The 23,421-nt window shown below is 41.0% G+C and overlaps 2 protein-coding genes across 4 annotated transcripts in view; one reads left to right on the forward strand and one right to left on the reverse strand.

The window, feature by feature from the left end:
• Positions 1-16,111, reverse strand: part of CENPP (centromere protein P) — a 279,336-nt gene extending 263,225 nt beyond the window's left edge. For 2 of the 3 annotated variants that reach the window (XM_017853698.1, XM_017853697.1), the window contains exons 1-3: positions 15,455-16,111; positions 8,895-9,076; positions 2,083-2,171 (exon numbers count right to left, since the gene is read on the reverse strand). In XM_017853698.1, the coding sequence (XP_017709187.1) occupies positions 2,083-2,171; positions 8,895-9,076; positions 15,455-15,561 (378 nt within the window). In that variant the 5' untranslated portion in view covers positions 15,562-16,111. The remainder of the gene's footprint in view (positions 1-2,082; positions 2,172-8,894; positions 9,077-15,454) is intronic. The other variant, XM_017853701.1, reaches the window with a different exon arrangement.
• A 99-nt stretch (positions 16,112-16,210) lies between these two features.
• Positions 16,211-23,421, forward strand: part of NOL8 (nucleolar protein 8) — a 32,171-nt gene continuing 24,960 nt past the window's right edge. Inside the window, 6 exon segments of the mRNA XM_017853689.1 lie at positions 16,211-16,641; positions 17,347-17,532; positions 18,046-18,108; positions 19,778-19,855; positions 22,099-22,234; positions 22,764-22,832. Of these exon segments, the coding sequence (XP_017709178.1) occupies positions 19,803-19,855; positions 22,099-22,234; positions 22,764-22,832 (258 nt within the window). The 5' untranslated portion in view covers positions 16,211-16,641; positions 17,347-17,532; positions 18,046-18,108; positions 19,778-19,802.

The following is a 23,421-nucleotide window of genomic DNA, read 5'->3' on the forward strand; positions in this document are numbered from 1 at the left end:
CCTTGGTGACCTTGTACATCCCCAAGGCCTAGTGCCCATCTGGGAACAATGTCAGTCCCAGAGCCACTTACCACCCATGCCCTTGACACACTGAACATGCTGAAATGTGTTTTATATTCTGCTCAACTGGCCTTGGCAATGTTACACTGCACCTTTTCTTGGTCACTTTGGCAGTGTAAGAGTGATACTCTAAGACGAGTACAAGCTAGGAGCTTTGCCATCAAATGAGGGGGTCTAGACAACCCCTAGCCCATCCTCAGCCTGCCAGAGCCAGTAATAGCAAATAGAGACTTGGATTGCAAAGAGAAGCAAAACTTCCAAACCCAGGTAACTGTACCAAATCCTTGGGACTAGTTAGGGAGTGGCTATCTGACACAGACGGAGGAAAGGTCCTGACTCCATAACCAACTCCTGTCTCATACAAAATGGGAAATTTGGGACAATTTTTGTGGCTAAGAACACTGATGAAAAGGATATGGAATACTGGCACATGACCCTGAATATAAGCATGCAGCTTGTCAATAGGACTCAGTTACAGTAAATACTCTACACCACTTTAGTTATCTGATGAGCTGAGGTCAACGCAGCCTCACTGCCCTTCCCTGTTCTGTTCCTCCTCTTTGCACACATTCCGTTGGCCCAACTGGCAAAACCAACTGGTTGAAATTGCTTTCTCCTCTTTCAACTGCTTTCTCTGGCTTTCAACTTTTCTTGGAGTCAGCCTTTGAAGGTGGTTGAGCCCTGTTCTGCTGCACCCTGGCCAGTGGGGTTACTTATTATCATTCTGTCTGCTTTCGCTTTCCTGCTTCCTGATATTATGTGAAGGTCTTAGCCAAATGAATCTTCTTCCCTCTGTTGTGTCTCAGCAGTTCAGTACAATGTGCAAGATCATCCAGCCCCCAGGAGCATTCAGATGGCTGTGGTCCCAGATGACCACAACCTCATGAGAGGCCCTGAGCAAGGACACCCAACTGAGTGGCTCCAAAATTCCTGACCCACAGAAAATAGGTGAGATAATTAATACACAGAGTCAGCCCTTCCTATCTGCGGTTCTACATTCATAGATTGACCAACTGCAGACCAAAAATATTTGAAAAAAAAATCTACAGATGCAGATGGTTGCATCTGTACTGAACACGTACAAGTTGTTTTTCTCTTAATTATTCCCTAAATGATATACTATAGTAACCATTTCATAGCATTTACATTGTATTGGGTATCAGAAGTAATCTAGAGATGATTTAAAGTATAAAGGAGGATGTGTGTACATTATAGGCAAATACTACACCATCTTATATAAGGGACTTAAGCATCCATGGATTTTGGTACTACACGGAGTCCTGGAACCAATTCCTCACAGATACTGAGGGATCATTGTATTTTTGGTGTTTTTTTTGTATGTGTGACAGAGTCTCACTCTGTTACCCAGGCTCAAGTACAGTGGCACAATCACAGCTCACTGTAGCCTCGATCTCTTAGGCTCAAGCAATCCTTCCACCTCAGCCTCCGGAGTAGCTGGGAGCTCAGATGCACACCACCACGCCTGGCTAATTTTTAATTTTTTTGTAGAGACAGGGTCTCACTACATTGCCCAGGCTGGTCTCAAACTCCTGGGCTCAAGCAATCCTCCTGCCTCGGCCTCCCAAAATGCTGAGACTACAGGTGTGACCCACCATGTTTGGCCTATTTTGGGTTGTTTTAAAATGCTAAATATTATGGAGATTGATGAAGCAGCAATAGATAACTAACAGATATTAGATGGCTGGCATATCACCTAACTACTGATGACACCCAGGACTATTCCCACAACTTCATGGAATTGCACTGGGAGCCCAGGAGCATCTTGCCACCTGTCCTTCAAGAAAGCACCTATGGCTTTCACAGCAACCCTACCATATGCAGTTGCTGGGCTATTAACACCTGAAATTTTGAAAATGTACCACTTTGCACAAATGTGCTATGAATGGGGGCCCTGGCTCATGAACTCCTCTTCAGATCCACCACTGTTGAAGGCTGGGGTGTGGGAATTGTTTATCTCATAGGAGAAGTATCTCTGTTATCACAACATGCTTCTTAATTTACCTGAATTTCCAGAATCTGAAATTCAAGTTGAAATGTAACCATGTGGCAATTTCCTGATAATCTGTGTCTCTGTAGAACTTTTCTTATACCTGTAAACCAGAAAAACAAACATTTTGTTTGCAAATAACCATTTTCTTCAAATGCTTATTATTTAATTTTGTGTGAATATCTACAATACATGTAGGTATATGTGTGAAAGTGTGCATTAGCAATTACACTGAAAAACTTGGGAAGAATGTAACCAAATTGATTATCTTTGCAAAATAAAATTAATGATAACTTGTGTTTCTAGTTTTCTTTTTTTTCCAGACCGAGTTTTGCTCTTGTTGCCTGGGCTAGAGTGTAATGGTGCGATCTTGGCTCGCTGCAACCTCCGCCTCCCAGATTCAAGCAATTCTCCTGCCTCAGCCTCCTGAGTAGCTGGGATTACAGGTATGCACCACCAAATCTGGTTAATTTTTTGTATTTTTAGTAGAGACGGGGTTTCACCATACTGGTCAGGCTGGTCTCAAACTTCCGACTTCAGGTGATTCACCCACCTCGGCCTCCCAAAGTGCTGGGATTATAGGCATGAGTCACCGCACCTGGTCAAGTTTTCAACTATACCAAAAGTTATGGTAAGAAGTAGAAATGTACCAGTATAACCCTAGACAAATTTGAATCATGTTAACTGTTCAACGGTTTTTATTTTTCCAACACTATCTAGTTCTTAAAGGCAGTAAATTGAATCCATGCGTTTACCTCTGCTATTTCTCAAAACTGCACTAAAATGACAGTGATAAATGACATTTTTGAGATATAACATGCATACATTTGAATGCATAAAATGCCCTATTCTTTTTTTTTTTTTTTTTTGAGACGGAGTCTCACTCTGTCACCCAGGCTGGAGTGCAGTGACCAGATCTCAGCTCACCGCAAGCTCTGCCTCCCGGGTTTACGCCATTCTCCTGCCTCAGCCTCCCGAGTAGCTGGGACTACAGGCGCCTGCCACCTCGCCCAGCTTGTTTTTTGTATTTTTTAGAGACAGGGTTTCACCGTGTTAGCCAGGATGGTCTCAATCTCCTGACCTTGTCATCCGCCCGTCTCGGCCTCCCAAAGTGCTGGGATTACAGGCTTGAGCCACTGCGCCCGACCTCCATAAAATGCCCTATTCTTAAGTATACAGCTCAATATTTCTTTTTACACATGTGGTTGTCCAGGTAACTACCACTCAGACCACGCCACAAGAATTTCATAGAACCTGTAAGGTTCCTTAATGTCCTTTCCCAGGCTATACCCTACCCCAAGAGGTAAGTAAGCATGATCTAGACTTCATGTAGTCATCTAGTTTTGCTAATAACATTACTTTTAGAAAGGCATGATTCTACAAGGATAAAGGGAACAGGGAAAATAAGAACAATTGGATTTGAGAAGCTGGAAATCAGATGGATGAACTAGATAGCACATGGACAAGTGAAAGTGACCTGGTAGAGTCAGGAAAACTGAAACCTAAGCCAGCAAATGAGGAAAACCCAGAAGCAAGTCCATTTACACAGGAGAATACCAGACGGGTTATTATGAATCAGCAGCACCAAGTACCTTTATAGGAGGTGAACCTGGGGCTCAAAATAGGAAGACTGGTTAAAGGTTTGTTCAATAAGCAGCTAGGAAAAAAAGACAGAATGGTACAAACTGACATAATTTGCCTCCTAATTAGATGTACTGGTAAGAACAAAATATCACTTTCATAGTTTTCCTGCCAAAATTGCACAGGAATGTCATCAAGAGGAAACTATCAGAAAAAAAAGAGATTGAAGAACAATCCATAATACAAGTGGTCTTCAAATATGTCAATGTTGTAAGAGACAGAGAAGACTGACCAGATTAAGAAGACTAAAGAGACATAACAGCTAGACGCAACGCTTAATCATGGAATTAGATGTGGAATTGTTTAAATAAATGGCTGTGGAAGACTCACTACGGTTAAGATGTCAGTTCTTCCCAACTTTGATCTGTACATTCAGTACAATCCAATCAAAATTCCAGCAAGTTACTTTCTGGATATCAACAAAATGATTATCAAGTTTACATGGAATGGTAAAAACTCAGAAGAGCCAGAATAATTTCAAGAAAAAGAAAGTTTAAGAACTTAAACGACCTGATTTAGAGACTTACTGAAAGTTTAAGAACTTAAACAACCTGATTTAGAGACTTACTATAAAGCTACAGTAATCAAGAAAGTATGGTATTAGTGAAAGAGTAGACAAATAGGTCAGCAGAACAGAAGAGAAAGTCTAGAAATAGACTCACACAGATATAGTCAACTGATCTTTGACAAAGGAGCAAAGGCAGTTCAATGGAGAAAGGATAGTCTTTTCAACAAAAGGTGCTGGAACAACTGAACATCCACATGCGAAAAAAAAAAAAATCTAGACACTGACTTTATACCTTTCACAAAAATTAACTCAAAATTTATTACAGTTCTAAATATAAAATACAAAACTAAAACTCCTACAAGGTAATACAGGAGAAAATCTAGATGACCTTGGGCTTTGTCCATAAAATAAATATGCCAAAATGTGTTCAAGAAAAAATGCAGATGGAATCCTGGAAGTAATCTACAGCAACCACTTTATTTTGCACATAAGAAATCAGACCCAGAGAGACTTACTAATCTGTCCAGTCTCCAGGCTTTATTTTTTATGTCCAGGTTTTATTTTTTCTTTATGGAACACTATGCATACATAAATTGCATATAAATATATGTAGCATGACAAATTTTCAGTTTGATGCTTTTTAACTTGAACACACTGATTTTTATTTTATTTATTTTATTTTATTTTTTACTTTTCAGATGGAGTCTAGTTCTGTCGCCCAAGCTGGAGTATGGTGGCAGCATCTCCGATCACTGCAACCTCTGCCTCCCAAGCAGCTTGGAATACAGACATGCCCCACCATGGCCCGCTAATTTTTGTGTTTTTAGTAGAGACAGACTTCACCATGTTGGCCAGGCTGGTCTCGAACTCCTGACCTCAAGTGATTCACCCATCTTGGTTTCCCAAAGTGCTGGGACTACAGGCGTGAGCCACCACACCCTTTTTTTTTTTGTATTTTCTTTTTTTTTTTTTTGAGACAGGGTCTCACTGCCATCAAGGCTGAAGCGCAATGGTGCAGTCTCAGCTCACTGCAACCTCCACCTCCCAGCTTCAAGCCATTCTCCTGCCTCAGCTACTCGAGCAGCTGGGACTACAGGAATGCATCACAACGCCTAGCTAATTTTTGTATTTTTAGTAGAGACGGGGTTTTACCATGTTAGCCAGGCTGGTCTTAAACTCCTGACCTCAAGTGACCCGCCCACCTCGGCCTCCCAAAGTGCTGGGATTACAGGCGTGAGCCACTGCACCTGGCCTGATTTTTATTTTTAAATAATGAGTAAGGGTGTATTTTTAACAAAGTTTAAGGACCACAGAAGAGGATTAGTCCTTCAAAACAATCAATCCATGTATCAAGCCCATCCACCTATTTTTAATAACATACATTTAAAGCTCATTAAAAGACAAGAATAAAAACTATAAATTAAAAAACTACTCTCGGCCGGGCACAGTGGCTCACACCTGTAATCCCAGCACTTTGGGAGGCCAAGGCAGGCAGATCACGAGGTCAGGAGATCAAGATCATCCTGGCCAATGTGGTGAAACCCTGTCTCTACTAAAAATGCAAAAATTAGCCAGGCACAGCAGAGTGCGCCTGTAGTCCCCGCTACGTGGGAGGCTAAGGCAGGAGAACTGCTTGAATCCACGAGGCGGAGGCCACAGCGAGCTGAGATTGCACCACTGCACTCCAGCCTGGGCGACAGGGCAAGACTCTGTCTCAAAAACAAACAAACAAACAAACAAAAAACCCAAAAAACAACAAAAAAAACCTACTCTCATTACTTTGCGGTAACACTTAATTTTGGACTCCAAATTCCATTACTTAGTTTGTAAACTGACTCTTACAGAATCAAGATGGAGAATTTAAAAGAATCATCATAGGCACTAAAGGAAATTCCAAAAGAAGAGTTCTAAAAATGTTTGGAGAAATAAAAGCATAGCTGCAATAAAGTCTACATTCTTCACACATGATTATTTCGAAGGAAATCAAGATCATTTGATTACCTAGCTTCAGCTACATTCATTAACACACCACAGAAACTGTGTCTGCCCAATTAATAGCTATGGAAAACGATAATGACTTCAAATAGCTCTTTGTCTTTCTAACAGCATTTGGCCAAGTGCCTGGGCCAGACACAGTAATTATCTGATTAATTAAAGATTTGATGGCATCATACGTCACCAAACACATCCACTAAATCAAAATGTTTTGTTCTCAGTTTAATAGATTAAAAATCCTCAAAATATGGTAGTATTAGAAAACCTATTTTGAACAATATTGTATCACTTCTGTTAGGAACAACTATTCACTTTTGCCTGGCAACTTTTTTCCGTGTCATAACAAACAGAAAATGTGACATAAGAAAACAGTCTTCGACGACAAGGCTTTCAAGCATTTTTAACCTGTGAAGCCTAACAGCTGTTTAACTTCTTTATGAAATTACACAATGATTGTGAAAAAGAGAAACAGAAATATTGGAAAACCAGTGACACGGACACTACATCGTCACAAGGCTTATTCTGATAGAACCCTTCCACATGCAGATTATACTACATATGCCTAGTACTATCAGTTTGTATTACTATTTTCCTGTTCAAAATATTTTTCGTAGACTGGGCTCAGTGGCTCATGCCTGTAATCTCAGCACTTTGGGAGGCCAAGGCGGGCAGACCACCTGAGGTCAGGAGTTCGCGACCAGCCTGGCCAACATGGTGAAACCCCATTTCTACCAAAAATATAAAAATTAGCCGGGCATGATGGCATGCACCTACAATCCCAGCTACTCTGAAGGCTGAGGCAGGGGAATCACTTGAACCTGAGACGTGGAGGTTGCAGGGAACTGAGATCACACCACTGCACTCCAGCCTGGGTGACAGTGCAAAACTCCATCTCAAAAAAACAAAACAAACAAAAAAAACAAAGAAAAAAAGAACAACAAAAAAACAAAAAACAAGATTTTTTTTTCCCATACCATTACTCTTGCTAAATTACTTCACAATTAATTTCAAGAAATTCCTACAACTACTTAGATTTCTGGCTTTAAAATATTTCTTCTTTATAATTTTTATGTTTTTCCAAGTTTGCTAAAATAAGCACATATTACTCACAGACAGAAAAAAAAGCATTTCAACTCTTGTGATGTCCCTTTCTGAAATCTCCCATTCAAACCACATTAGCTTTGTCCTGACTCTACGCCTACTCTTCACGCTGCGGCTTTTCAGCTAGTAGAAGTCTTATACTCGGCCTATCCTCATTCTCTATTCTCTCTGCATTCCATCTCTTCCTTTCAAGTAATTTAAGTCTCCAAATTCCATCACTCTGTTTCCATATGTAATTCAGTCACCCTGCAGTGGCTGCCCAAGACCCTCTCCCCTGTCACGAGGGTTATTTTCAGTGGAAAAGTCAGGAAACACACCAAAAATGATTTCTGCTTTTGGGAATGTTATTCTTGACAACCAAAGTTCTTGACATCCAGTTGCACAGCTGCAGTAGCTTCCCTTTATCTCTTAGTGCATCACAGATCTTTGGCAATAAAATCTAGTCACTGGGACCAGAAACCTTCCTTCCGGCAAAAGGTCCAGCTGCTAAAACATTTATCTTGGCAGCTTTCATGTCAGTGCTGAACAACTCCTAAGATGTATAAATTAATGGTGCTGTTGTTTATTCACTTATTACTATTTACTTGACTATTAAGGTACTTAATGATAGAAACTGTGTCTGTTCTTCTCCATCAGGAAGGAGAGAAGGTAAAAGAAAAAAAAGAAACTCTGTCTGTTCTTTAATATTTACCTCAGGCAGCTTATTTATTTTTATTTTTTTTAAATGGAGTCTTGCTGTGTCCCCCAGGGTGGAGTGCAACAGCACAATCTCGGCTCACTGCAACTTCCACCTCCCAGATTCAAGTGAGTCTCCTGGCTCAGCCTCCCAAGTGGCTTAGATTACAGGTGCCCACCACCACATCCGGCTAATTTTTGCATCTTTAGTAGAGACAGAGTTTCACCATGTTGGCCAGGCTGGTCTCAAACTCCTGACCTTAGGTGATCCACACGCCTCGGTCTCCCAAAAGCTGGGATTACAGGCACAGTCACGGGGCCCGGCCCAGGCAGCTTTTTGAACACTGTGATGTTCAAAAGATATGTGAGTAAACAGGTTTACCACAACCATACTTTTATATACTTACCTTGTAGAATTTTAATTCAATATTATGACAACCAATTTTTTTTTTTTATCATTATACTTTAAGTTCTAGGGTACATGTGCACAACATGCAGGTTTGTTACATACATATACATGTGCCATGTTGGTGTGCTGCACCCATTAACTCATCATTTACATTAGGTATATCTCCTAATACTATCCCCCCTCTTCTCCCCGCCCATGACAAGCCCCAGTGTGTGATGTTCCCCTTCCTGTGTCCAAGTGTGCTTATTGTTCAATTCCCACTTATGAGTGAGAACATGCGGTGTTTGGTTTTTTGTCCTTGCGATAGTTTGCTGAGAATGATGGTTTCCAGCTTCATCCATGTCCCTACAAAAGACATGAACTCATCCTTTTTCATGGTTGCATAGTATTCCATGGTGTAGATGTGCCACATTTTCTCAATCCAGTATGACAACCAATTTCTTATGCATAGTAAGGAAAGCTTCAATACTATGTCTAGATTTTTAAAAAATGCTTACTCTTTTCTGCCATCTCAGTGCTTGTTAGGTCTTCTGTGTGCTTGGAGTAATTTCTTATATTGATGCCAGTAAGCGTACTTAGAAATGAAAGTTCTGATTCTAAATGTCCAAGCTGATTTTTCAGATCTTTTGAAGACTTCCATCCTTCCGAAGTGAATTGGTGTATGGCTTGAAAAGATTTTCTAAAAGGCAAATATCAAAATAATCACTCCAATTACTAACATGTGTGTGTTTCATTTAATACCCCCATTTTCCTCAAGCATTCCCATTTTGTCCCTCTTACTCTACTTCCTACAAGTTCCCTCCCATTTAAAAAAAAAAAAAAAAAAAGAATTTTCTCAAAACCAGGTGGTTACTAACACTGCCTTTTAAAAAAAAAAAAAAAAAAAAAAAAAGAGACTGGGGTCTCTCGCTGTCACCCGTTTGCTAGAATGCAAGTGGGTAATCAATAGTGCACTGCAGCCTTGGAACTCCCAGGCTTCCAAAGGATCCTCGCTGGAGTAGGCTGGGACACAGGTGTGCCCACTGCGCCTAGCTTAATTTCTTTTTGCTTTTTGTAGAGACCGGTTTGTGCCTCATTCCGCAGGCTGGTCTTAAGACTCCTGGCTTCAAGGCCTCCAGCCTCCCAGCATGTTGCGATTACAGGCGTGAGCCACCATGGCCCCCCTCCCCCCCGCCCCAAGCCCACAATGCTTCTACATTGCAACAAAACATATGGTAACCAAATTATACTTGTCCAAATTTCCACCTATTAGAAATACTTTTTAAAATAAATTACCAACAGGAGTAACTTTTGCAAAATTAAATGTGAGTTCTGGACCCATGAAATTCCAGCCTAAATGTCTGATATACCTCTCAAATTATTTTAAAAGATGTCTTGAAATTAAAAAAAACTAGCCGGGGGGGCGCGGTGCTCACACCTGTAATCCCAGCACTTTGGAAGCCGTGGCGCTGCTCGTGGATAACAAGGTCAGGAGATCGAGACCATCCTGGCTAACACGGGTGAAACCCTGTCTCTACTAAAAGGATACAAAAAATTAGCCGTGTGGTGGCGGTGCCTGTGTAGTCCCAGCTACTCGGGAGGCTGGAGCAGGAGAAAGGGTGTGAACTCCGGTGAGGCGGAGTCTTTCCAGTGAGGCAGAGATTGTGCCACTGCACTCCAGCCTGGTACAGAGCGAGACTTCCACTTCAAAAAAAAAAAAGAAATTAAAAAAGTAAAATCAATTAGCAACTTTAATTGTCGTTAAAAGTAAACATCACAGAACATTTATAGTAAGAGGATTTTCAGGAAAAACGGAAATAGCAAATCTCTTTTATTTAAACATCACTATAGCTAGACATTCTTTCATTGAAACATACAAATATATTATCCTTGAGAAAAAGAACATGAAATTTTGAGGCCTGGTGCATGGGGCTCACGCCTGTAATCCCAGCAGCTTTGGGAGGCAAGCAGGTGAGGTCACTTGAGGTCAGGAATTTGAGGCCAGTCTGGCAACATGGTGAAATCTCTTGTCTACTTAAAAATGCAAAAGTAGCCTGCTGTGGCATGTTGCCTGTAAGTCCCAGCTACCAGGGAGCCGAGGCAGGAGGAATTGCTTGTTGAGTCTGGGGAGGCAGAGGTTGCAGTGAGGCCAAGATCATGCCACTGCACTCCAGCGCTGAGGCAACAAAGTTAAGGCTCCATCTCCAAAAAAAAAAAAAAAAAAAAAAAAAAAAAAAAAATTTAAAAAACTTTTTAAAGAAGAAGAAATTTTAGCTAATAATTGTGTTAGATGGTATTTTATTTTTTGTCATCCATTATTTCCTTTAAACACTCTGCTACATTCTACACTATTGACTTTTCCTACCAGCTTAAAACATCCCTTCCTTGGATTCTTGGGCATAATTATCCCAATTCTCATTAGATATCTTGGGTCGGCTTCTTGTCTCCAACATTAGAGGAAAACCCAAACACTCTTACTTCTGCTGTCAGAAATATGTATTCTTTCATTCTGCAGGAACACTAAATGATTAGCCTTAGCTCCTCTATGCCAGTAACTCTTAAAATATACCTCTAACCGTATATCTCTTCTTCCTGCAAGGTAGATCTAGCTTGATATCTCACCAAATGGTTTCTCTTGGAATCTGCTTTTCCTCTAAATTACCCTACATTTGTTAATAATAAAATCTTTCTCTTGGTATGTCAGGCTCTAGAGAAGTTATCCTTGGCTCCTTCACTTGCCCGACATCTGGACTTACTGCCATCCTTTCTGCTCCTCACATAACTATTCTTCCTTTTGTATTTCTAATTCTACTACATTAGCCAATGCTCTTATGACCTTATACCATCTCTACACAGAATAATCTAACACTATAGTCTTCACACTGAGAACCCAATCTGTAAAAATTGTTTCAAATTTTGTTTTAATGCTAATTTAAAATGTTAATTTTAAATTAACATTTTAAATCATGAAACTACCACAGCCTCTTTTGCATTTGCCATCGTAGACTGATGCCCCCACAAATTACATTAAATATAGAAGTAAAGGAAAAAAGAACAGAGTGGGTGCAGCGACTCACTCCTGTAATCCCAGCACTTTGGGAGGCTGAGGCAGTCCAGGAGTTCGAGACCAGTCTGGAAAACATGGCAAAACCCCATGTCTACCAAAAAATACACACACACAAAAAACAAAACAAAACAAAAACAAATTATCTGGGCGTAGTGGCAGGTGCCATGCCTTCAGTCCCAACTACTTGGCTGGTAGAGGGTCACTAAGGCAGGACGGTTGCTTGAGCATGGGAGGTGGAGTTTGCAGTGAGTCATAATCATGCCACTGCACTTCAGCCTGGGCAACAGAGTGAGACCCTGTCTCAAAAAACAAAACAAAAAAGAAAAAAAAGAACAGAGATAATCTTCCTATATAAATGATGAGCGGCCGGGCATGGTGGCTCACGCCTGTAATCCCAGAACTTTGGGATGCTGAGGTGGGCAGATCACCTGAGGTCAGGAGTTTCAAGACCAGCCTGCCCAACATGGCGAAACCCTGACTCTACTAAAAATACAAAAAATTAGCTGGGCATGGTGGCGGGTGCCTGTAATCCCAGCTACTCGGGAGGCTGAGGCAGGAGACTCGCTTGAACTTGGGAGGCGGAGGTTGCAGTGAGCTGAGATCGCACCACCACACTCCGAAACTGTCTCAAAAAAAAAAAAAAAGTCATAAATATAAATGAGCTTCTGACAAGTGAACACTAAATGTCACAGCAAGCTATGAATGAAAATTTCAAGGTATTTCCAATAGAGCAAAGTGGTAAGAGAACCAAGTCATCATTAAAAGCTGGATATGCAGAACTCAAAAAAGAACCTGCAGTTGTCAGAGTGGCCAGTAGGGAGTTCGTGTTTAATAGGTATGGTGTTTCAGTTTGGGGAGATGAAACAGTTCTGAAGATGAACAGTGGTGACGGCAGTACAACAATGTGCAAGTGTTTAATGCCATTGAGCTGAACACTTAACAATGGTTAAAATAGTAAATCTTACGTATATTTTGTCACAAAAAGAAAATCTGCATATTCTTATTCATAGCAGCTATTTAGTTTGAGCAAAATATTTGTGTACGTCAACTAATGATGTTAGTTTGAGCTATTTTGGATTTGTTTGAATTTTATTCACTTTGTAGTTTTATTATTGGTAAGTCTGTCTTCATAGCATAAAAATTTGTCAGAATTAGGAGCTTGCAAGAATTTTTTTTCCTTTAAAATGAATCTATACACAAGTTTAAAGGTCAATCGTCTACTGTGTTAGTCACTATTATGAGGCAAGTACTTTTCTAAATGAACTACATATATTAACTCAATTAGTCCTCACAGCAACCCAAAAACTTGGGTATAATTTTACCATAGAGGAAACTGAAGCACAGAAAGTTTAAGGGAGCTCACTTAACCAAGATCACTCAGCCAATAGCAGAGACAGGATTTGAAAGCAGGCAATTTGGCTCCACAGTGTGGACACATGGATATAGCTGAATAATTTAGCTCCAATTTTCCTACCTCCAATCCATCCAACCACTTATAATCACTTAAAAAAATAGCTTGGTACACAAGTCCCAATCCTCCTCCTCCACTATAGTGAAAAGAAACCTCATGGTTAAATCCAAACACCCTGGACTGACATTTAATGTCTTCCACAATATGGACTCTTCTGACTTTCCAATTTAACCACTGAGAAGTCCCAGATTATATAAATAATTTACTAAGAACTAAAAATAAAATCCTACCCCACCCCCACAATCACCCAAACCGACTCCCTCTTGGTCAAGGGGACCCCAAAGAAACCTTAAAAACTCAGCTCTTAAGCACGACAGGACGGGAGGTCAGACACACCTCATTATAGCCCTTCCTATTTGGGATATAGACACAACTGACCAGCATTAATGTTGAAACCGAGATCGTAAGAGTTGCAGAACAGACTGTGGCAATAAGATACCAAATTATAAATAAGACCTAAGGCCACGCCAGGCAAGGATTAAGTCACATACCTCCTACACTTAAAAGAATGAACTATCACTTTGGGAGGCCGAGGCAGGTGGATCACCTGAGGTCGAGAGTTCAAGACCAGCCTGACCAACATGGAGAAACCCTGTCTCTACTAAAAATACAAAATTAGCCAGGGTGGTGGCACATGCCTGTAATCCCAGCTACTCGGGAGGCTGAGGCACGAGAATCACTTGAAACCGGGAGGCGGAGGTTGCGGTGAGCCGAGATCGCGCCATTGCACTCTAGCCTGGGCAAAAAGAGCGAAACTGTCCCAAAAAAAAAAAAAAAAAAAGAACTATGTTCTAACTGCCACAATTTTTTTTTCTCTAGTGGCTAAACAAGCACTGGCCTCCAGATAAGCAATACTGAAATAATTGCAGTTCATCCACCACCAGATGCTAACTGATTCCCCTGTTCCACAGGCTTTGATAGGACAAGAGAATGATTTCAAAAATTTTTCTTTTGATAAGATCACCCACCATGGACTTCTCCTAACAGGTTTACAAAGCCTGTGTACTTAAGCACCTTTGCTTCCCTCCTTCAACTTTTGACATACAGGGCCTAATTGTAATGCATTTAAATGTTAAGTCAGCTCCCCAAAATGAACATGGAATGTATGTAATATGCATGTTTATTCAGTACACGTGAGCACATCTCCCTTCGTGAATATTCATAGCCCCTCCTATAACCTGTTATAATATGTATACCTAGCCCACTCATCCATCATAAATCCCTGCCCCAACCCCTCCTCTTCCAAAGTGCGGGCCTTTATGCTTTGCCTGAGACTATGCTTCCCAGCCTGTCAGGATGGCCACTTTGCAGGCTGCAACCCTTTTTAAGAAACAGTCTCTCAAAATTTGCAGATCTCATGATTTTTCAGTTGACACTACTTTACCATGTGGACTAATGAAATCTTGTGGCTAGTAAAGAAACCACTTTTCCCCAGTTTTTAAACTTCAAAGTGTGCACACAAATCATCTGTTAGGGCAGGGTATCTTTTTTTAAATGCAGATTCTGATTCAGTTGGTCAGGATGTCGCTCTAACAAACCGCCAGGTGACGCTAAAGCGTCCCATCTGTGGAGCACACCTCAAGTAGCAACGGTCTTTAATACATTGACTCTCACTTGAGGAGGGCACACCTGTTTCCTCTCCCTTTTACCAGTCACAGCTTCCTCTACTTTCACGACCGCACGCAGACATTTTCTGTAGATCTCCTCCTTCCCATTTTCTACCAATTCTTCTCCAGTTAGCTCAGGGAAAAAAAAAAAAAAAAAAAACCTCCTCTCTGCACCTGTGTCAAATTAGTCTTAACTCAAAAATTGAAGACAGTTTGTTTTCGAGAGGCTTCCATGTTTGAGATGATGATACATAATTACGGTTGCAGAGCTTTTCTCTCCCTCTCCTTCAACAAAGCAAAAGTGCCCAAACTTTGGAGTTAAATTTTTGGGTTCCTAATCCATCTCTGACAATTCCTTTCTCTGGAACCTTGGACGAGCTACCTAACTCCTCTGAGCCTCAATATCTTCAACTATAAAACAGGACCCACAGTAGCACCTACCTTGGAGGAATGTCAAATTCTCCTACAGGCTATATTAACTACTCTTCTTGATATCAACTTACTTTTTTACCGAAGTTATTTTCAAAGGAATTTTATGTCATCGTAAACAAAAGTCAGTATCACTTGCCATGGTTAGCTGACCCATTAAAAACAAATGCCATGAAATCAAACGGAGTTACTAAATCCCAACTAGAGATACCTCTGCATACTGGAGGCAGAACTATCTAGCTAGGGACATAGTCAAGACTTCCTCTTTGTCAGTCATCCACACAGACGACTGCGATTAAACGAGTTAAAAACCTGCAAGGCGTTTACAGCAGGGCGCCGTACGCGTTGCTCCCAACTCTAGGCCATTGTCATGAAAGGATCAACGCCAGTTCATGCCCATATTTTGGGGCTAGGAGTAGGAGACCGAGTATATCTGTGGAGATTCACCCGCCTGGCCCGGGAACCCCGGTCAGCGGAGCTTGGGGAACTTGGGGGGTCACGTACTGGACTCTGGACTTCTCTTCCCAGGGCGCCGGTGGGTTCTCACACGCTCGCCGCAAGCCCGCGATCTCAGCTTGCAATGCGCGCACCTCTGCCAGTTCTGCGTCCATGACGCGTTGCTCACCGGAGCCTCGCAGGCAGCGCCGCTGTCACTCCGACCTGCGCGCTTCACCCGCGCTTCAAGCCTCGCGCGCGCTCCCGGCGCGGACCATCCCGGAGCTCACGAGGAGGGGAGGCGGGAGAGCCCCGCGTGACCCCCGCGGCCCTGTCCATCCAACTACACGCTTGCCCGAGAGCCTGGGTCCTCGACGTCCCTACACACGTTTCCCTGGCTGTCTAATCAGTGCCTATACTTTCTCGGGAGAGCGTATTCTTTGCTACTCAAAGCCCAAGCGCTCCGCTGCTCACCCCAGCCGGCAGCCTTGGAGCCGCCCGGCCGCGTGCGTCACTGAAGAGGCAGGGCTGGGATCACGTGGAGGGGCGCGCCTCTTTATTCCACCCCCCCACCCCACCCCCCCACTTCCTCACTTAGGCCGACCTAGTCCAGGAATTGGTACACACAGCGATAGTGTTCAATAGAAACTAGGGGATTTTGGTTTGGGCTCTTTTGCGGTCGTTGAGGGGGAGGTGACGGAGGCGTCAGGGAAGGTGGGAGGACGGGAAAGGAAATTAAAAGCTCTTGGGAACTGAATTGTGGTAACGGAACCTTAGGAGGCTGGGTTGGAAATCGAGTAGGAAGGAATAGAGGATGGTCCGTTGGGACATGTGACCAGAAGTTAGGGGCTGCAGCGGCCCTGGCTATGGGTGAACGACGTGGTGAGGAGTGGGTTTCAGGCATGAGTAGTCACAGGGCCGTTTCCTAGACTCTCTCTTCACTTCTATGGGAATTCTCGGAGAAAGAAGGCTGCGGCGGGTAGGCTGGGGGCGGAGCTCTGCCCAGAATACATGCCATGTGGTGGACGCTGGTTGGGAGTCTGGTTTGGAAAGAGTCTCAGCTCTTGGGGAAGGGCAGGGCGAGAGCTGAGCGCCTGCCGGGTGCTAAACGAAATGAGAGATATTATGATGGGCCCTAGTACCTCTGGAAAAGCTTTCCTGAGTCTCTGTGATCCAGCAGCCTTCATAGTATAGTGTTAAGAATTCCAAGTTCTGAAGTTAGACCTGCATTATAATCCTGGATTCACTGATTTTCGGTATGGCATTGGGAAAGTGACTTAACCTCTTCTGCTCTTCTGAAAAATGGGAAACATGCAAACTACATTGTACAATGCAGGCACGTAGCAAAAACACAAGTCTGTATTCGCTATATCACTTGGTCTTTGTGATTGAACCCCACTTTGCAGCACTTTTATTGTGACATAATATTGTGCCATTTGTTTAATTCTTTTGGGACTATGAGGAGCTCCAGGAGCTCCTAGCCTGTGTATTCACTTCTTTGGGTCTTCCCGGAGGAAGAAAGCTGGGGTGGGTAGGTTGGGGGCGAAGACTGTTAGGAAGACGTAGACTAGCTCTTTTTATCTTTTAGTGCATTACCTGCCACATCCTGTTTCTATCAGCCTTTGTTACAGACAGTAAATGAATGTATGGATGAATCAAGGAAAACATCTAAAACGTGAATAGGTAACATTAAGAGGGATAGAGTAATATTATGGCCATTTGGAGGAAAAAACCTCTGGACCTGTGTCTACATGGATAGGGTTGCTGTTCCAAAGTACATTCATGAAAAATGTGGATGTAGGGCTTGGGCTAAACCTCCAAGACTAAAATTTGGAAGCAATACAATTGGAAGTGAAATACAGATCCAGGAGACGGATTTGATACAGACGGTTCAGAGGAAGTAGTTGTTTTGTTAGATTTTAGAAGAACTAAGGGAAAGAACTCTTCTTCTCTGTATACAGAAAATTACTTTTCCCACTAGAACACACCAAGTATATGACCAGCCTCCATGAAAGTGAACAGAGAAATGAAGCGCCTTTATGTGGGTGGCCTTAGCCAGAACATTTCTGAGGCAGACCTGCAAAATCAGTTCAGCAGATTTGGAGAAGTTTTGGATGTGGAGATCATCACACGGAAAGATGACCAAGGTAAATTTATGGTCCTTCACTGGGTATAGGCAGACATAACTCAGGTTAAGTACTAGAAAATAAAACAACCCCAAGATAAATGTTAGCTCTGAACACCAAAAGTTTTAAGTGATGTTTTGGAGGTATAATGTGTGATGTAGAACTTAACCAGAATTCATTTCTGAAATAAGAAAAAATTCTAAATTCTAAACATCTGATTTCAAAAACATATTAACTTCTAGTTTTGAGAACTAGACTTTTCTAACATTAAGTGTCCCATTAAGTAGACTATCACTAGCATACAATCAAAATGTTTCCTTAACTGACTACTGTACATTTTCTTCTTTTTTTTTTGGAATATTTTGATAATCATGCTTATTTTATAGCCAATAAAAAAAAACAACGTTTATGCTTGAAAGAATAAGTTTTCAAGAACTAATTTTTTTTTTTTTTAATTTAGAAACAACCATTTTACATTGCTCTCTGGATAAGAATTTAAATAAATTGTGTTTTGGTTTTGGTTTTTTTTTTTAGGAAACCCACAGAAAGTCTTTGCATATATCAACATCAGTGTAGCAGAAGCAGACCTGAAAAAATGTAAGATCATCATAAATTTTCTATACTATTTGCCAGTTTATATCACTCTGTAACTTGGAATACCTTTGGTTCTAAGTCTAAACCTCCACAGCCATTTTTACGTTATCTAGAGGGACAGCAGTTGATCAAGAGAATTCCAGTATCGTATGACTCAGCAGGTTTAGGTCCATTGCATTTGGCATCAGCGGACATGGTACCACTTGCTGGTGGGTTTACTTAAAACTGCTGTTCTCAAATATTTTGGACAAGGGACCAAACTTTCATAGAAACTGCCTGTTACATATATCCCACTGCATATCATGCCAAATTCCCCCTCAGTCTGATCATTTCTTTGGGAGCTAATCCTTGTCACTAAACACTCAAGGAGGGAGCTTTACAATACACCCTTGTAAGACCATATCCTTGAAATTGTGAAATCTCTTGTTGATAAGTTTAGTAAAGTCAAGGGCAAACAGTGGCCTTCAATGAAGAACGGGAGATAATCCATACCGCCACTGACACAGTAACATACTCTAATTATTTGGAGGCCAGAAAGTGAGAAAAGACACAGTAAGTAAAGGGAACATGCTAATAGAGGAAGAGGGCAATCAGTCTTTTGTAATTTCATTTGCAAAAAGATTGCTTTATTCTATTTTTCAGTGAGGAATATATGTGACAAATGTGAAGTTGTACTTAAGAATACATAGCTAGGCTTTGTGACCTGTGGCAGTTATTTAAACTTTTCAGCCCCAGTTTGCTTATGTGATGAATGACAGAAGATAGTGCTTGCCTCATAATATTTCTGTGAGAATTAAATTAAATGATACATTTGCAACACTTTAGGAGGCTAAGGCAGGTGGATCACTTGAGGTCAGGAGTTTGAGACCAGCCTGGCCAACATGGTGAAACCCCATCTTTACTAAAATACAAAATTAGCTGGGTTTGGTGGCAGGCACCTGTAATCCCAGCTACTTGGGAGGCTGAGGCAGGACAATCACTGGGGAGACAGGTTGCAGTGAGCCAAGATCGTGCCACTGCACTCCAGCCTGGGCGACAGAGGGACACTCGGTCTCAAAAATAAAAGATACATTTGTACTTAGTATAGTATCTACCACCTGCAAAATTCTGTTAATGGTATTATTAAGGAAGCTGACAGCAGATACTCAGAGAAATCAATTACTAGGGCATAGTAATTCACACAGTTCAGTTACTCATAGTTAATTCATCTACAAGTTCTACAATGATAATTACTATGAGGTGGTAAGTAAAATTAAGGTACTGTAGGATTCCAGAGTGTCCTCTGATTCACCTGAAAAGATGATTGTTTTATAGTTACAGGAAATACATGTTTTATAGTTATAGGAAATAACAATAAAATATACATTAAATGTCAGTTATTCAGAGGTTCCTGACATTTGTTTATAAACAAATTGCAAATAAATTTTGCTTTACTTTTTACATACTTTGCCTCATTCCAATCTAGTAACACTGTGAGATAGGGAGTGTAAAGACTCTTTTGGTAAGTTGTCAACATGAGACAAGAGCCTAGGCTCCCTCTCTCCCGGTCTCATTTCTTTTCTTCCACTTCCCGTGGGTCTCTGTGATAAACAAGCCTACTTTTCTTAGAAAAGCACAAGCTGAAATATATTTTCATTGCCATGTACTTGAGTAATAATTCTTTACTTTATAGGTATGTCTGTTTTAAATAAAACAAAATGGAAAGGTGGAACATTACAAATTCAACTAGCAAAAGAAAACTTTTGCACAGGTAAGTTTTGCTTCACATGGATTTAAACACTATTTTTTTAAATATTGTAAGTGGTTTTATATATTATTTCAAATTATCAAGTAATATGGTATTCTTAACAAATTCAAACATTATAAGTAGAGCTGAAATCCCTTTCAACTCTGAATCCCTTCACGCCAGACGCCAACACAAAGGATAATTTCGTGCATTTACGTATGTATATAATAAACTATAAAAGTATATATGTACTTATTTTCTCTTTGTTAACACACCCTTTTGTGGCAATGTAGATCTTCTCCCTTTATAACAATTGTTAGTACTATTTCAGAAAGTGGTTATACCACAGTGTGGTGGTCCCTTCCCACTGATGACTGTTTCCACTTTTTCATGGTTGTAGATGATCCTGGAACACGTATCCTATGTATATGCAGGTGTTTCACTCGGTTTATATCAGAAAATGGAGTTGCTGAATCTTAGCATTGTCTGCATTTAAATTTTAGTAGACTTCTGAATTGCTTATGTTGATTTTGACTATTAATGCTGGTGTCATACAAAAATATAAAGGAAATAGGAGATCACTGTATGACAGGCATAAGAGTGATTAGGCAAATGATTTAAGAGCAAGACAATGTATTATAAAAACCATTAGAGCTTTTAAAATCCTAAAGGTATTTTCAGGAAGAAAAGGTATTGTTAGTTGGGGAGTTTTCAAAATAGGAAACAATTTAAGAATATGCAGATAGAGGCCGGGCACGGTGGCTCACGCCTGTAATCCCAGCACTTTGGAAGGCCAAGGCCGGTGGATCACCTGAGGTCAGGAGTTCAAGACCAGCCTGGCTAACGTGGTGAAACCCTGTCTCTACTAAAAATACAAAAATTAGCCAGGTGTGGTCCTGGGCACCTGTAATCCCAGCTACTTGGGAGGCTGAGGCAGGAGAATCACTTGAACCTGGGAGGCAGAGGTTGCAGTGAGCCTACATTGTGCCATTGCACTCCAGCCTGAGCAACAGGAGTGAAACTCTTGTCTCCAAAAAAAAAAGAAGAAAAAGAAAAAGATAGAATGACCAGGAGAGTTGATAAGATTGTTCCAGACCAATGAAATGTAACAGGAACAGATATATTCTAAAACAAGTGGCAAGCAGCCTACTTTGAGGCATGTTTTGGGGACTGGTCTTACTGGAAAAGGTGAGAATTTGATTTTGTTCTTCAGCTGAAGCCTCAGACTGTGAAACAGGGTGGTTATATACCTTTCATTCCAGCAGCAGTTGCCAGCCTACTGTGTGCAGGCACTGGGGCCCCATGCTGAGCAGGTTGAACACACAGTGCTGCTGCTTGGAGTACCTGGGTGAATATATCTGAGAAGCTGGGTCTGATGGTTGTTCTGGGACATAAAGGAGACAGACCAGAGGCAACTGCTCTGTGCAGTTATCCAGGCTTGAAGAAGGCAGCGGTGATTCGAATCGGAAGAGGGGGCATTCTCTCCATTAGGAGGATACAGATCATCAAGACCTAACAAATTGGGCTCCGAAAGATACCTTCGTCATGGGGAAGATTGAATGGAGAGAAATAACATAAAATGTCAAACGTATATAAATTGAAAGGGGAAAATTGAGAGAACTTGCTATCCATGGTCTTGGTCTTCCATAAAGGGGGACTGGGACATCCACTGGAGCAGAGCACAGGTGTGAGCATGCATGTCAGGGATTCAGGAGACTGACTGTAGTGGGTGGGCTAGGAAAAGAACTCTCGTGCTCTGGTGGGACAGCCCTGACAGCACAGCTTCTCACTGCTGTCCAAGCCTGTATTGCTCAGTTGCTGGTGGTAAGGGACTGGTCAATAAACTACAGTAGATCAATGGAAAGGCATGTTGTGCAGCAATCATAGTGATGTTTTCAAAGAATGTATAAGTTGATAAATGAAGTGTACCCAACTGTGCTTATATTTGGATTACATTATAAAATGTGTGTATTTACATATAGAACAAAGCTGAAGTAGACAAAATATTAACAATAGGATGAGGGATACAGAATATGTTTTGTGTTCTTCACGGTTCTGTCTTCCAGTATTCTACAATAAAAACATTGTATGTTCAGATAAGTAGGTAAGCTATTATGCTACTAACAAAGCACTTTTGTTTTATTTTGGTTTTTAATACTATAAAGCTGTTTACTTTATAGTGCTCATTTAGGCTCACCTAAAGTGAAATAGCCATTTTACGTGGCTGATTGTTCTGACTCTTTTATTTGTATTTTCTTTTGATTCAGATTGGCCCAAGAGAGAAAGGAAGCAAAAGCTAAGAAAGAAAAATCAACAACAGGTAACACCAACTTGTTAGAAAAGATAGGAGGAGTGGATTTCCATATGAAAGCTGTGCCAGGGACAGAAGTGCCAGGGCATAAGGTGAGTCTCCTCTGTAGCCTGAGCCAACCACATAGTCTTGGGAACCGATGCCTGAGATCATGTGATCGTGGGTGTCATGTCTAAAACCAGTTCCTCTTTTCCCCTTTCTTGAGGCAATTAACATAGATAGGAGTTTATGATTTTTCAAGGTGCATTTACAACTCGTAGGTAAACATAGTTCTCTGTCATTTTACAGAGAAAGAAATCAAAACTCAAGCAGAGGTGGACTTTCAAGGGACATAGGTAGCCAGGAATACAGGCAGGTCCCAAGTTTGCCTGTTTAAATTAGTAGCCTGTGTTTTTTGTAAACCATCCTACATGGTTTACTTTGGGATTGATAGCTGCTCCAGATCTCCCTTTTTTTTTCCTTCCCTCTCACAGTTTTTCTCTTTGGTAACTCATTGTCAGAAAACTAAACCCAACAGTAATCATAGCCCACTGATTTTTTTGTTGTATCTACCTAATATTGTTATTAAATCTTTTCCATTTGTGTCACATATAGTAAATAAATTCTTTTTTTTTCTTTTAGAATTGGGTTGTGAGCAAATTTGGAAGAGTCTTACCTATTCTTCACCTTAAAAATCAACATAAACGTAAAATATCCTTTGGCCTGTCAAAGTAATTATTTACCACAGTGATGGATACTTGTAAAATACCTTTAGCATTTCACTGTCTCTATCAGTAAATCTTTAGGTGTTTGTTTGCATGTTCCCAGTTTCTTGGTACTCACCTACATGTATGAAACAATTAGAGCATGAGAAAATGGATTGAGGTTTTATACAATTAAGTAATTCAAATGATGAGTGCCAAAGAGGCAGGTTGGTTTATTAATGTATTCATATTGTCATACATGGATTCAAGCCATTGCTGAAGGAGCTAAAGAGGCGTGAGAGACCCGGAGACCTTCATTAAAGAAGGCTTTAGAATTCAGGTAGGTTGTGAATTAGTAGAAGTGATGGGAAGTAGTCCTGGGAGTAGGAATAGTAGATAAAAATACGTGGACAAGCAGGAGGATGGTGGGTTGAGAAACAGTTTGGAGCAGAGTGTGAGCAAATTCTAATGCCTATTCAATGAGGTCACATTGTCTAAGACCTTGAAGACCTGGTATCATGGAATTCTGAGCAGTGTGTCTCGATGTATTCTTTTTTTCTCTTCTTTTTTTTTTTTTTTTTTTTTTTTTTTTTTTT

Source organism: Rhinopithecus bieti, unplaced genomic scaffold (genome assembly GCF_001698545.2).
Source record: "Rhinopithecus bieti isolate Rb0 unplaced genomic scaffold, ASM169854v2 scaffold_37505, whole genome shotgun sequence".
Taxonomy (NCBI): Eukaryota; Metazoa; Chordata; class Mammalia; order Primates; family Cercopithecidae; genus Rhinopithecus; species Rhinopithecus bieti.